At 36.8% G+C, this 15,386-nt stretch overlaps 1 protein-coding gene across 2 annotated transcripts in view; it reads right to left on the bottom strand.

Annotated features, from left to right (window-relative positions):
- The window catches only part of LOC122917269 (spermatid perinuclear RNA binding protein), a 132,766-nt gene that overhangs the window by 42,708 nt on the left and 74,672 nt on the right, over nt 1–15,386 (bottom strand). For both annotated transcript variants that reach the window (XM_044264950.1, XM_044264951.1), the window contains 3 exons: nt 13,559–13,779; nt 8,398–8,563; nt 3,937–4,081 (listed from right to left, as the gene is read on the bottom strand). In XM_044264950.1, coding sequence (XP_044120885.1) covers nt 3,937–4,081; nt 8,398–8,563; nt 13,559–13,779 — 532 coding nt within the window. The remainder of the gene's footprint in view (nt 1–3,936; nt 4,082–8,397; nt 8,564–13,558; nt 13,780–15,386) is intronic.

The raw sequence follows: 15,386 nt of genomic DNA, 5'->3' as shown, positions 1-15,386 counted from the left end.
GTTCATACTGGCACCAATATGTGAAACGGGACTTTTGAGCAGATTCTCTGTGAACCCCTAAAAATCTACCTCAGTACTTAGGACAGAGGTTCATCTTAGCCTAAGCCATAGGACTTGTTGTAGGTTCCCTATCCACCTGGTTTCGAATTGCATTGTAAATATAATAGCTAACTTACCACCCTCATAGCAAACATACTTCTTTTTTTTTTTTTTTTTAAGGATTTTATTTATTTATTTGAGAGAGAGAGACAGTGAGAGAGAGCATGAGCGAGGAGAAGGTCAGAGAGCGAAGCAGACTCCCCATGGAGCTGGGAGCCCGATGTGGGACTCGATCCCGGGACTCCAGGATCACGCCCTGAGCCGAAGGCAGTCGTCCAACCAACTGCGCCACCCAGGCGTCCCCAAACATACTTCTTAAAATCACAAGCACTGAAAGAAGCTGAGACCCTGTGAGCTGAGAATAACTGTATCAGCTAAGAGGCTCCTACACTCATCCTAGAGAGAAATGGGAGCAGACAGCACATTGGACTTCAGAGTGGGAGGAGCTCGGTAAAACCTGAGACTTTCCTCATTTATCGAGCAAGGCAGATAGCCACCTCACAGGGCTGCTGTGAAGGTTAAATCATGTATAAGAAAATGCTTCTAACATAATAAGTTATAAAATACTTTATCACAGCTAAATCCTCAATATACATTGCTTGAGTATCAAGATGCCCATTGTTAAAGCTTCTTACACACCACACAGTCCTATTTAATCAGGTAATGTGCTGGCTACAAAAATTCATTCAACAGATTTTTTTTTTTTTTGCAGGGATGCAGCACACCCACATTGTATTAGGTACTATTCTAGGCACTAGGGATAAAGAACATGGGTAGGGAAAAACATACCCACCTCTTGATGAATCATAAAGTATATAACAAATTAGCTCATTGTCAGCACTGCAGCAAATACAGTATATTGATTCTAATACTACATTTCAGTGGATGTTGAAGAATTTATCTGCGTTTAGGTTCAGTGCCTCAGATCTATGAAGCACTCATTATTCTCGTTATGAATTGAAGGCAGTTTTAGTATGTGACTTTGCACTGGGAGTCTTTTTAGTATAAGCTGAGTAAATGTAACTATCACTACCACTATTAATTGAGCAAATTAGGTATCGTACAGGTTACATTATATAAATTCTGTCATTTGACCTCAAACACTTTCTAAAGTATTTCTTATCCACGGTTTAAAATGAAGAAACCTGTCAAGATCACACAGCATGAGTACCTAATGGAGTTAAGAATCGAACTCCTAACTGCCAGGCACTAAGTGCTTCTCCTATCCCTTCTTTAGCAGGAAGCATATAGTGATAGGGAACAGGGCCTTGAAGTAAAGGGTTGGAATATGGCAAGAAGACTGACAGCACGGGGGGGATTTTACCTGTGAAAGAGTAAGCAATACCAAAGAGATTCACTATATACTCTGGCCACTGAAAATTTAAGTAGCAGTCTGAATGACTAGTTAGACCTACTTCTGCAGAGACAACCCTTAGGGGTTAAGTTTGATGTTCTCACCTGCCCCAGTCCTCTGGTTCTCCCTGCTTGCAACCACGCTTTTTCCCCTTTTTTAGATTTTACCCAAATTTGCACCAAGTGAAGAGAGGAAAGAGAAAGATCTAAGTGTATATGTACTGTGAAAAGTTGGTTTGTTTTGCGGGGAGGGGAGCTGTTGAGGTTCAATAGGAAAGTGTCTCCTCAAAGAGAGTTACAATGCATATTTTTTAAATACTGAGAAAGAAAGGGAGTGGAGATTTTGAAAAGAGGGATATCTCCCAGTCTTAGAAATTCCTGGAAGCCAAATGAATCCCATACTTTCAACCATGCAGCTGAAAATAACCGCATCAAGGTGAGAGGAATTGTCCGGTAGGAAGAAACAAGTCCTACAGAATCACAAGCCTAGGTCTCAAATGCTCAGTCACGCTGGATCCTAAAAGTTATTCAGGAATACACAAAAATGGCAGTGCAGATCAAAAAGCATTTTGAAAAAGCCCAGGTTAGACAAAATGCACAAACTGTAAAAGGTAACAGTGACTCAACAGGGCTGGGAGGTTACAGCTCAAAAAAGGGGTCTTGGGATCCTTGAGTAATACAAACACCTTGAACAGAGAGTATTTTACAGTAACTAGTCTTCTAGTAAGGGTGCAGTGCAGTCTCTGTTTCCAACTTCTGTGAACAGAAATTAAAGTTACAGAGGCAACAGACCAAGCTTAAGGATATCACAGAAAACTATTACCTAATCCCACATAAGCATACAAAACCACAGGAAAAAAGAAGCCTGATGTTCTCTCACTATTTTCAAAGAAATAACAGAAGAGATGCCTACAGCTACAAACAGATGCAGAATTAATCTAGTCTTTGGTGATTTCAGTCTTTTTCTCATCTCTCTATACTCAAATAATTGTTAATAATTCCCGTAATTGTTACTAGTCTAGGGAGTGGCTGACTTTACACTAGAGAGAGAGTCAAGTAGAACACAGCTTATCAGAATTAACAGAATTATCTTGACACTTCAGAAATTATTTTATAGTTCTATAGTTAATGGTGAACTGTAAAGCTGTTAAAGAAATTAAGCTGCTTAGGATTGGATCTTCAGAGGAATTAGAGATATGATATACAGCCAAAAAAAAAAAAAAACAAATACTGGCATTAACCCAATTACAGATGGATGCTCTTTAACTTTAAAACTTGACTCATAATGTGTCTACTTTGTATCTGTTGGGTATGGTAGAGCTGATTTTAGTTATTCCAAAAAACTTTTCTGTAAAGGAGTGTATCACTTTTACTTTAAAAGATTCTAGGAGACATGTCTGCCAAACTCTAAATTTCTCAATCTTAACATTACTAATGTGTCTCTTACTACACCTTTATCATCAATTTGACATAAATGAAGAAACTGGCCAATATTTCTTACTGCACTGGTATTTCAGGAAGGGGAGTGAGCAATGGGACTTGCTGAATGTCTAGTGATGGGAAAATAGCAACAGGGAGTCCCCACTGGCCCAGATAAGCCACACTGCCTCTAAATTGTCATGACAGAGAAGGGCCAGTTGGTCAAAGGTCTGACACAGGACAAATATCATGTGGCAAGTGTTTCTAGGGATAGGACTGAGAGGCAGAAACAAGCTAAATTAACAGGATAAAAGCACCAGATAAAGAAGTTCAGCTCCATCATTCCTTCTCAAAGCTGAATACAGATTTTTCACTCTACTTTTATGAGGATGACACTGCCAAACAAGAATTCTTTTTAACTTCAGAAGTAAGTTAGTTTAAAGCATAATTCCCATATATATAATATACAAAATGTTAACAGGATCACAAACCTCCTAGAAAAAAATTTACTGAAGATTAATTTACTGAAGGTTAATTTTTAGAAAACAATCCCCTAGTTATATCTGTTACATTATAAAACATATTTATACATGGGCAATTAGGTAAAGCATAAATCTTAAAAAGATGTAATAGTTATTAGAAGTCAAGAGCAAGGTACAAATGAGTAACTTGAAACAATGAGTGAGCAAATATGAAAACAGTATTCTTCTGGACCAGATTTAATCCTAAAATCAGACCTAAAAGCCAAACTACACAGAATAGGTCAGCTGATACCAATAACAGCGTAATAATAGACAAAGTAAAATAGAACACCATAATAGTATAAAAATTAAAGCAGAGTTAAGACCAACATGATAATCAACAGGTTTCTGAATTAACATATATTTTAAATGTATGCATTTTTTCAAAATATGGCAATCATGTAGAAATAAAGCTTTTTAAAATACTATGAGTGGTAAAAAAAACGAATGAAGACAGAACCATTTCTTAAATCCATTAACTACACTTAACAAAGCATTCAAGAGAGGTCTTATGCGAACAAAACAAAAATATATACATGTGTACCTCCATCCTTCTTCTCCAATTCGTCCCTAATTAGAGGGGAAGTAAGTATCACCTTCAAAGTTAGCGTGGGCTCTTTTGTATTCCGAATTATAATAGAAGCCTCATCTACACATTGTTCCACTTGGTATTTCTCTTCTGTGAGTTTCTGAAAGTCACCAAGATTTCAAAAACAACGAGTTAATTATTTTAAAATCTCAAAAAATGAATGACTGCCGCTTAGTTTTCAAATGTTATTAACTATTAATAATACTAGGCTGAAAGAGTAAAGTCCTTAACTAGTTTAGTTTAAGGATAACATTTCTCTCTCCTCCCAACTTACCAGAACAAATCTTTCTCCACACCTCAAAACCATAATGTCAACTCTCTATACAATTATTAAACAATCTTTAAAACCATTCCTTCTAATATTTGAAAGTAAAATACCAACAGCATCATTATGTGATAATGGGTGAAATTCTGTTCTTAAAATTCTTACAGAGAGCTACTGTAGAATAATAAATTGCTGAGAATACTCTCTAAACCAAATTCCTTTTTGACCAGACCATCTCAAAAGGAACTCCTACTTGTTAAGGACTTCCAAATATAAGATTAATAGATTTTTACATAAGATTATGTAGATTTTTAAAGAGCATCAAGTAAGAATGAGAAATTCAAAATGAGAAAGGATTTCAAAAATTAGTATAAACAAGTAACTTCCTTTCTCAAAGGAAAGGTAGATCTCAGAGATCACTCCAGTGAGACCTATCATCATGGGACAAGTCACCTGACCTCCACAGGGAAACATACAGTGCTTCTTTAAGCACATAATTACACATATATAATTTAAGGGCCTTCCACAAAATAATCACCAATTAGAAGCACATATTAAGCTATATTTAATATTATTATACATTAAATATTTAGTTTAGTAAGTTACACAGATCCTTCTTGGTGGTGAAATCTGTATCTATTACCTGACATAGAATGGAAACACTACTAGGTCTTTGCATATCAGTGTGCATTAAAAGAACTCAAAGCCCTTTTCATAAAAATAGCATTTTACCATTAAACATTTATATCAAAAAATAAAGCAAAATAGAAAATTCATTATCCTAATTTTGAATAAAGAAAACCAGGGAAGGGAAAAGGCCACACAGTCACTGGAAAAACCAGAACTAGAATATAGAGAAAATGAAGAAACCTGTTTACATTGACATTATAATAACATTAAAGATGCCAGCAGAGAATTAGTCAGACTAAATCTTCAACTATGTATGCAGATCACCAGGTATGAGTTCTGGGCTAATTAGAAGTGATTCTTGGTTTTGGTCCCCCTTATCACTTGCTCAAGGAAGTTCTAAAATTGATCTAGAAAAGAGTATGTAGAGAAAAGGTATGGTACAACTGCAATTAAATAAGATACTTAGATTACTGGAAGTTTTGCTATGGTAAGTGCTCAGGAAAAGATTAATTCGCAAGAAAATAAGATAGTATCATATCAGAAACCGGTTTTCCATACAAACACCAAGAAAACAATAGAGAGGCAGGGAGTAAAGGTAGAAATCAAATGATTTTTCTGGGGACGCCTGGGTGGCTCAGTCAGTTGAGCTGCTGCCTTCGGCTCGGGTCATGATCCCAGGTTCCTGGGATCAAGTCCCACATCAGGCTCCTTGCTCAGCAGGGAGCCTGCTTCTATCTCCACCTCTGCCTGCTTGTGTGCTCTCTCTCTCTCTCTCTGACAAATGAATAAAATCTTAAAAAAAAAAAGATTTTTCTGAAATATTAATAGTAATAATAATGTGTGTATGTATGAGGGCATATATGAGTACATGTTTACAACTTAATCTGAAATGGGTATACAATTATGTCCCCATTTTACTTGGATACCTCTTCTGAAATACTTACAGCAATGGATCTAACCATCACACAAAGCAACTGGTTTCAGGGTTGGATAACTATTGGCTATGATAAAGTGAAATACTTTTAATGTCTACCACTGGTCTTAAGAGCTCAGGCTTCTTTTAACTTCTATAAGAAGCCCTTCAAAGACCAAAAAATATGTGTCTTTTTTTGTCTTCTCTTGCCTAAAAAGCCCCAGTCTCTTCAAATTTAAAATGGTTTACAAAGATTGCACTTTCTTTTGGGTCCTTTCCCTTGAACACTTACTTGCTAACTCAACAAGAACATTTTAAAACTGTGGGGCCTGAAATAAAGACCCTCACCAAGGAGACCAAAATGTAGAGTTTATACAGTTCTGATCTCCACAGAGAAAGATCTATTAATGCAGACTGAAATTTGGCCCAATCTCCCATATCAATACTTGAGAAATGTGATATATTTTCAGAATAAGAACTTCTGTTATTTATAGCCCTGGCTCTCAACTCCTTTTCTACCCTGACACAGGTAAGGAATAGGACCACTCTGATAAGTGTGGACTTATATAACAGGACTCACTACAGGAAGCAGAAACAGGGGTGAGATGGTTGAAAAGCCTCCATGGATTACTTTACCCTAGATTTAAGAGTAACAGTGTTCACTGTAATAAAAGCAGGAATACAAATTACATTTTAAAACAATATAAAAAACAGAAATGAGGGGGTGCCTGGGTGGCTCAGTGGGTTAAGCCTCTGCCTTCAGCTTGGGTCATGATCCCAGGGTCCTGGCATCAAATCCCACATCAGGCTCTCTGCTCAGTGGTGAGCCTGCTTCTCCCTCTCTCTCTGCCTGCCTCTCTGCTTACATGTGTCTACTTGTGATTTCTCTGTCAAATAAATAAATTAAAAGCTTTAAAAAAAAAAACAGAAATAAGGAATTTTATTAACATTCTAATAACAGAGAGTATAGCTAGCCAGAAAGTCCTGTTATTGAGCTCTTTTTTAAAAGCTCTATTGGGGGGCCTTGGGTAGCTTAGTCGGTTAAGCATCCAACTCTTGATTTTGGCTCAGGTCATGATCTCAGAGTTGTGGTATCGAGCCTCACACTGACCCCTGTGCTTAAGATTCTCTCCCTCACTCTTCCTCTTCCCCTCACCCCCACTCCTCACCACCCCCACACTGTCTCTAAAAAAAAAGCTCTATTATTATATCCCATGTTGCTCACCACTCTCCCTCCTCAAATGATAACAAAAGGACTTGAAATAATTTTTCAGAAGAAATCAATTTAACCCTATGAAGGACCAAAAACATTTCTTCATTCATGAACTGAAAATGGAAATGCCAAATATATGTTCAGTCACTTACAAAACCATATCTTGAGATCTAAGGCAAAATAAAAATATAACGCTCCAAAAATCAATATAGGGAAATGTGTCAACAAGTAAGACAAATCTGAGTGTCAATAGATTAAAAAAGGAAGATGGTTTTGAAGATCAACTTGTAAATGTGAAAGAAAAGTATCCAATAACAAAGCTAAAAACAAATTTAGAATTCATATAACTTGGTGGGGGGGGAGACTTTTTTAGAAGAAATACAAATAAAAGAAACAAATTCAACAAAAGAGAACATTCGACTCAAAGGACTTCATAGGCACCTGAGGGCTGGTATTTATTCATGTGACATGGATATAAGGACTAACCAATATGAAATCATCAAAAAGCTACAATCTGATTATACCACAGACAACACATGTGAAACTGAAAGATGATCACAGCTTTCCAATTAGTGATGCAGTTGGCCCTTGGAGCAGACTGGCAGAGCAGGTCCTGGGGCGGCCACAGCCCCAGACCAAACCATTGTCTTCAGCCCTGGAGAGCCATCTACCTTCACAGGATTCTCCAAAAAGCAAGCCAACATCAAAATTTTCTAAAACCATCCATTGGAAAAAGGTTTGGAACAAGGAATTTTAGTGACTTTCTATTAACAGGATGAAAGGGTTACTGTTAACTTAGTTTTCAATTTTATTATCACCTATGAAAGTCTCTAGTTGTCTATGCTCCTTCTGATCTTTCTTGCATTATACCAACCCTTCCAGAAGTTTATAAAACTGAGAGACCTAGTCTGAAAAACATAAAGCCTCTCAACAACATACACCTGAAAATTGAAGACTATACCTTAAGAGCCATCTTTGGGGTGCCTGGGTGGCTCAGTCGTTAAGTGTCTGCCTTGGGCTCAGGTCATGATCCCAGTATCCTGGGACTGAGTCCCATGTTGGGCTCCCTGTTTACTGAGAAGCCTGCTTCTCCCTCTCCCACTACCCCTGCTTGTGTTCCTTCTCTCGATGTCTGTCTCTCTGCCAAATAAATAAATAAAATCTTTAAAAAAAAGGGGGGGGGGGGAAGCCATCTAGTAAATATATCCTGAGCACTAATCATCAGAAGTTTATTTTAGATGTGATGGATGTGTCACTAACGCAGAGTAGCAGTATTTCCTTTGTCTGCACCTACCCTTTACTATTACCAATTCCTTATTATTAATTTCATCAAGGTCGCTACCTACTTTCACCTTTTTACAAATTCTCCTAGAGGTTCAATTAAACTGTACTCACCTGAATCTGAATAGGAAGATTATCTTTGACTGTATTTAACAGGGTCTCTGTGGGTTTGTCTTTGCACATTAAAACCAGCTCCAAGTCCATATCATCTTTAATCAGCAAGCCTTTTGCAACCAGGCCAATCCTCATTACACCACACAATGTCCGACCACCTTGATCCCTAAAAATAAAAGTCTAAATGATTACTTTTACAACCTATTTCCCAAACTATAACTTAATCATCACTTGGCTTCCTGGGTATATAAGAAGTATATAAATTCAGACATCAAAAATTAAGTCTCAGTTTTAAGACTAATAAAGTATCTGTCTTCCCCAAGGAATGAACAGGGAGCGTCTTCCTTTTAATTCTTTATTACATCTATGTGCTTGTTACGAGGGTCTATATGTACTATATCCCCTTACACATTTTTCAAAATATTTTTAAACTTCTTTTATCTTTTTATCTTTTTATTGGTGATTAAAGAAATTTGTGAGAAACCTGAACACCAAAAGTATATTGAAAAAGAGCATCAGGGTGGAAATCTAAAAGACCTGAACTCTACTCTTACGGGTGCCTGCTGGCTCAGTACCCGTAACTGCAAAACGGCTATTAGCTGCCTGAGCCGTAGCCCATCCCTTCTAGCTGTATCATTCTAGGAATCTACAAAAAGTTTATGGGGAAAGCAGAACAATGTGATAAAACTAGAGAGCTGAAGAAAGAAGGAAGAGACCAAAGATAACCTGCCAGTATATGCATTCTAAATCCAGCTGTGGCTAAAAGAACAAAGAACATCAAGTAACAAATGGTGCATAAAAATGTTAACATCTACCCTTAATTTTAATACTAAAAATTTCTTATAGGTTCATTTCCCTCATCACAAGGGAAAATGTAACTGATCTTAACAGTCATGCAGCCAGTAAGCAAATGTCTGAGTACAGAAAGTATACTAAAGATCCCATCTCTCCTGTTCCTGAGGCTCACCCTGTAGCAAAGTATAAAAAGTAACCTGCTTAAAAGGGGAAAAGAAAGTAACGTCTGAGAACAAACTTCATGCCACCGTCTCTCATTAAACCTTACAGCAAGGGTACCTGGGTGGCTCAGTCGGTTAAGCAATTGCCTTCAGCTCAGGTCACGATCCTGGGGTTCAGGGATGGAGTCCAACATAGGGTTCCCTGCTCAGTGGGGTGTCTGCTTCTCCCTCTGCCTCTCTCCCCTCCCCCACTCCCACCCCACTCCTATATATGCACACATGCTCTCTCTCTCAAAAATAAATCTTTAAAAAAATAAAAATAAAAAATAAATCTCACAACAAGCTTGCATTTAAAAGACAAGTAATGTCAATCTCAGAAAGGCTAATTAATTGTTCAAGTTCACATAGAGAGTCAAACACAGCCTGGATTCAAACTCGAGTTGGTGTGATCACAATGCTCAGGTTCTTTACATTATTACGGTTGCTTCCCAAGTTCAGGAGAAAGAGAGGTCAAAATTAGAGAGGTCTGACTTCAGACTTTGATAAGGTTAGAGAGAAAAAAGGTCATTGTAGCTGGGGCAAAGAATCAGCAGAGTGGAGAATGAACTAGAGAAAGGATAAGGGAGAGAAATATTGTGGCAGTAGAAATAAGACAAGAAATTATAAATAATCCAGACACTGGCTAAGTGACTGGCATTCCTTAGAGATTCAATTAATATTAAATCAATGAAAAACTATAAAGGGTGATATAAGTATAGAAAGAAATAATAGAAGTATAGAAAGAAAAGGGGTTTTAAAGCAAATCCAAACAGTAAATTATTTGATATTAAGAAGAGATTCCATCGCCTTTGATTCTTCTCCTGTATCCATGTCCTCTCCTCATTCTCCCAAATCTAGTAACAGTTGATAAATTTTCCCTCCAGGATCACCCTCGAACAAATGCCTTCAAACTAGTTTCTGTTCAGGCTCTTACTACGTCTCACCTAGACTACGCTCAATAACCATAGCTTCACTGGCTTTAATGAGTAACTTCTGCCATTCTGATCCACTGTATACCACCATTACCAGAGTAACCTTCCAAAAGCAGTCCAAGGACGACACCCTGCCTGTACTTTCTTAGTGTCCCACTGAACACTCAGGCACATAGCACACTGGGAGCCAACTGAGAAGACAACACAACTTTGTCATTCAAATTCTGGCCCCGCCACTCAGTACTGTGACACTAGGTAAATTACAAATTACCACTTTTGAGCTTACCTTCTCATTTGTGGGGAAAAAAAAAAAAAAAAAAGGAAGAAAAGAAAAAAATGCCTTTTTTACAGAGTAGTCCTTAAGAACATCATGTAAGTAACGAACTTTAGTGCAGATGCTGGCATACATTAACAGCTCAATAAACAATGCTATTAATCCCTAAATGGTCCATAAGCTTTCTCACACCTAGAACTTTGCTGAGATTTATGTTTTCTTCCACTTTTAACTGCCTGCCAAAAGCCTTCCCCGACTCTGAGCCTACTGCAAATGCCACTTCCTTCATAAAGTTTTTTCTGATCCCCAGAACCAGCATATAAACTTTCCCTGCTCTACACTCTCACGTTTTAGTCACAGGAATTTGAGGTGAATGTGCTAAGAAAACTGGATTTGGAGTCCCAACAGATGAAAATGAATCCTGGCCCACCACACATATTCATTCACTGACCTCAAGCAAGTTTGTTAATGATTCCGAGTCACTCTTTTCATATGCAAATTTGAAGCAACGGAAATTTCATAGGTAAAATGGGGGCAAAGGAGGGGAATGATAATAACCCATACCAGCAGGTTTGTTGTAACGTAATGTGAAAAACAGTTGGCTAGAGTAACTGGCACTCAGTAAGTGTTTAGCTATTATTAACTATCCATTACTACTTGCTTATTAAATTCTATGTCATAATTCAGATATAGTTGATCTTACGCAGATGACAGCATGACTGAACTGAGAAAGGAACTCCTACTTTAGCCCTGAATTTAAATAATTAATTTAAATATAGGAGATACCATAAAGCAAACACCCAAATATAGGGAATTACTTAAAATTAAGAACAGAACCCTAATATTCCTAATAATATAAATAGTGGAAGGTTTCTCTGAGTCAGCTTGTAAAAAGGTAAAATAAAGAGAACACAGGTAAAAGCTGCCTAACAGTGCCTGGCAGCAGAAGGTGCTTAATAAATAGAAGATAGCCCTCACCCATCTTGGTGCCTTCTGTAGTACTTAGCATACATCAGGAGTTCAAGCCGTGTCCATTACTAGAAAAGAGCTCTGTTCTCAGATGTGCCTGCCTCTGTTTTACACAAAATAAGGACCCAAACATTGTGCCCTCCTTGAGTTCTGACACATGGGAGGAATCAAGACAAGTGTTCAACCTAGAAATGTTCACAAAGACAGTCTAGAGCACCCACACACAGAGCTATATTTACAAGTCCAAATGAAAGTGTGGAGCACATTATTTTTTAAAAATCTTCAAAATACAGTGACCTGATCCAGTTAAGCAAAAGTCTGCTGGAGCACTTTTCAAAAGTCTGCGCAGCCTTGAAAAAACAAACAACAGAAATAGTACTAAGAGAGTCTAAATTCCAACAGTAAATGAAACTCCACTTAAAAATGGTAAATTTGGGGGGCACCTGGGTGGCTCAGTGGGTTAAAGCCTCTGCCTTCGGCTCAGGTCATGATCCCAGGGTCCTGGGATCTCTGCTCCGCGGGAAGCCTGCTTCCTCCCCTCTCTCTCTGCCTGCCTCTCTGCCTACTTGTGATTCCTCTCTCTCCGTCAAATAAATAAAATCTTTAAAAAAAAAAAAAAAAAGGTATATTTTGGGTGGAAGGTCGGGGTACCAGGTGGTGGGTATTATAGAGGGGCACAGATTGCATGGAGCACTGGGTGTGGTGCAAAAATAATGAATACTGTTATGCTGAAAATAAAAAATAAATAAATTTTTTTAAAATGGTAAATTTTATGTTATACACATTTTATCAAAAATTTTTAAGAAGTTTTTGAAAGGGCATAAACACATTCCATAGTACAAATTTAAATATGAAGTGCAAAACTATTTAATTTGCACAGGGACTGGGATATATAGAGCTAGATTACTGGATACTACTAATTAACATAAACCTCAAAATTTGACAGTATCTATTTTAAAGCCATCACATTCAAGAAAAACTGAATTACTGCCAAGAACCTCCAAGCTGACAAGGCTAGTACTATACACAATGTAGATATTACCTGCAAACAGTTAACAAATTCAAGGAATTATGTTCTTCAGCTGAAAACTGATACTGATTATCTTGCATGTAAAGATGAAAAAGTTACACTATATTTCATAGAAGAAAATCGATTTATCAAAACTTCCCCACTATTCTTTATCACAATTTAAATTGTAAGCTGAAAAAAAAAATTCTATAACCTGTATCTTTGTTATAGCCAAAGTAATGCTCTTAATCCTATAAATACAGTACAATTAAATGAGCTTCTTCTTTCCAAGTAAATCATATTTATTCCAATTATAGTGTCACTGCTCAAAACAGTAAGCTTACTACATCATACAGAGTTTCTTGATCTAACTTCAGTTATCATGAAGCTTCACCTCACTCATCTCTTACTACTGTTATAGCACTGAGAATACTCTGCCCTAACTGCTGAAGGTTCTGGCTCCTGTTAGTCCTTCATTCATTCCACAAATATCCAGTGAGCATTTACTACATGCCACACACTGTGTTGAATCCTGGCACTCAACAACGTAGGTATGGTCAAAAACACATTTAGAACACATCTTCCTGCACTCTTTCTTCTCCATCAAGATTTTTAAATACCTAAAAAAAAATGACATTTTATGATTTCCCCAAAGACCTATTTCTGAATTCAGAAGGCTGAACCAACACATGAAAAAAGTGACATTTCATAATCTCCAAAATGACAACTTCAAAGGGCTTGGTGCACTCTCAAAAGGCATCCTGAACAAGTCCATCTTCTTTTCCTGGTCTAATCGTTGTTTCTTTCTTGACTTCCTTTCAAATGTAACTTGGAAAAATTCCACAAACATTTACTTCCTTGTTTACAGTCGTATAAATGAGAAAACCTAAAGAACACCATATACCAAATGAAACCCGGTGGGAGAGGACTCAGCTTTTCTGAGCACTGCAGTACAGCTCCACAAAGGTTAGGCCACACTCACTTGGAATAGGTGTCTACGGCCTCATCCTTCTTCACTTCTGTCTCACCCTCTGTTTTTGTGCCTTTATTTGTTTCATCGAGCCAATCTGACACATGTTTAAGAGCACATTCAACAGTAGACACCATATTCTGAACAGCTTCAAGTTCCTCTGGAGATGGATAGATTGTTGAATGTTTCACCATAACATGGCGATCATCATTGGCAAAAGATCTAATAGATCTCTGTCAAAAGAAAGAAAACAATTACTTCAATAAAAGTAATGTTACCTGAAAAGTATGATATACAAATATATTAAAATACATATATGTATTTCAGTCAAGTCATAGCATTGTCAAACCACTGCGAAACAATTAATGTTGAGACAACAAAAAATTGCACAGAATAGAAAGTAAAACATCATTCTACTGAACTCCACACTAGAAAATTAGCGATTTTTCATTCTTATTTTGGTAAGATTCACCCAGGTCACTTTCCGCATCATGTACATGCTACCTTTTAGCTGAATCTAGTATTTTGAATACCGATACATACAGACGATCTTTGAAAAAGGTCATCTGTATCACACATCGTCTGCAAGAAAAAGATACTTCCTAGCTTTGACAAAGTATCTAGGAACCATGATGGTGACTTGTGATAGCCAGTCACTCCTTTCCAAACTGCTGAAGAATTATGCAACTTGAAAAATTGAGATTTCATAATACAGTAATAATATAAAATACAAAGATATGTGTCAACACTATAGAAAAACTGTGGGTAACATCAGAACTCTATTTACTATTTGGCATTCACACCCTTGGTGCAAGGCCTTAATTTTTAAAACAGATTAGCAGAAAACATCCCAAACTCCAAAATGGGGAAAATACATACTACAAAAGAATCAACTCCCCAAAGTAATTTATGAATGTATTACATTCTCAATCAAATCCTCTCAAGATAGCTTTACTTAATATTCAACAAAAATCATTTTAAAGCTCATTTGGAGAAAAAAAAAATCAATGAAAATATCAAGAAATATTCTACAAAGATGGATGAGTGGTACCATTATACTAAAACAAAATACCAAAAATTTAAAAAGCAGTAATTAAAATGACACGCTGGCCCAGAAATCAGTGGAGCAGATTAAAGCCTAGAAATAGAATGAATTTCATGAAAATTTAATAGAGCAGATCCTTCACACTCATGAGTCACACTTTCAGAAACTTTTGAATATTTCCAAATTTACAAATATCATGAAGACACTTGTACCAGTACAATGCAAAATGAATGGGGATAAGTTGGTGAGTTTCCATAATGCCCAAAGTATTCCACTTAAAGGATGGCTACAGTGTCTTTACTTAAATGAACTAATATGCCAGTAGATGGTAAATATTTTGTTCTAAAGTCTACCACAACCTAAAATATTCTCAAGTCCTTATCAGTCCTGCCTCTTGTTTTATTTGAATATTAATGTTTAAAAATCACACTAGTTTGAACACTAGTTAATTAATACTACAGTATTACTGTCCCCTATAAAATGAAGCACACTATAGCTAAAAAGGTAAGTAAACTTTGAAACCTTCAATTATTATAAGGACTCAAATCAATCACAGAGCTTTCCTTTTTTCTAGATACAACCCATTTCTGTCTAGATTTCTGCCTTGCTCACAGTCCACAACCAGTTTTCTAACTGGAATCTTTTGCCGCAAAGAAACCAACTTTTTAATCACTTCTTGAAATTACTCACATATCCCAAAATAAGTAACAAGAAAACAAAAAAGCCATATAACAAACTGGAGACTCAAGGTTGTTCTAGAGAAAAATTATTAAATTATTTGACTTCTCTTTAGAA

Source organism: Neovison vison, chromosome 9, assembly GCF_020171115.1.
Source record: "Neovison vison isolate M4711 chromosome 9, ASM_NN_V1, whole genome shotgun sequence".
Classification (NCBI taxonomy): Eukaryota; Metazoa; Chordata; class Mammalia; order Carnivora; family Mustelidae; genus Neogale; species Neogale vison.
Note: the sequence above shows the minus strand (reverse complement) of the source record. Positions and strands in the feature narration are given on the sequence as shown.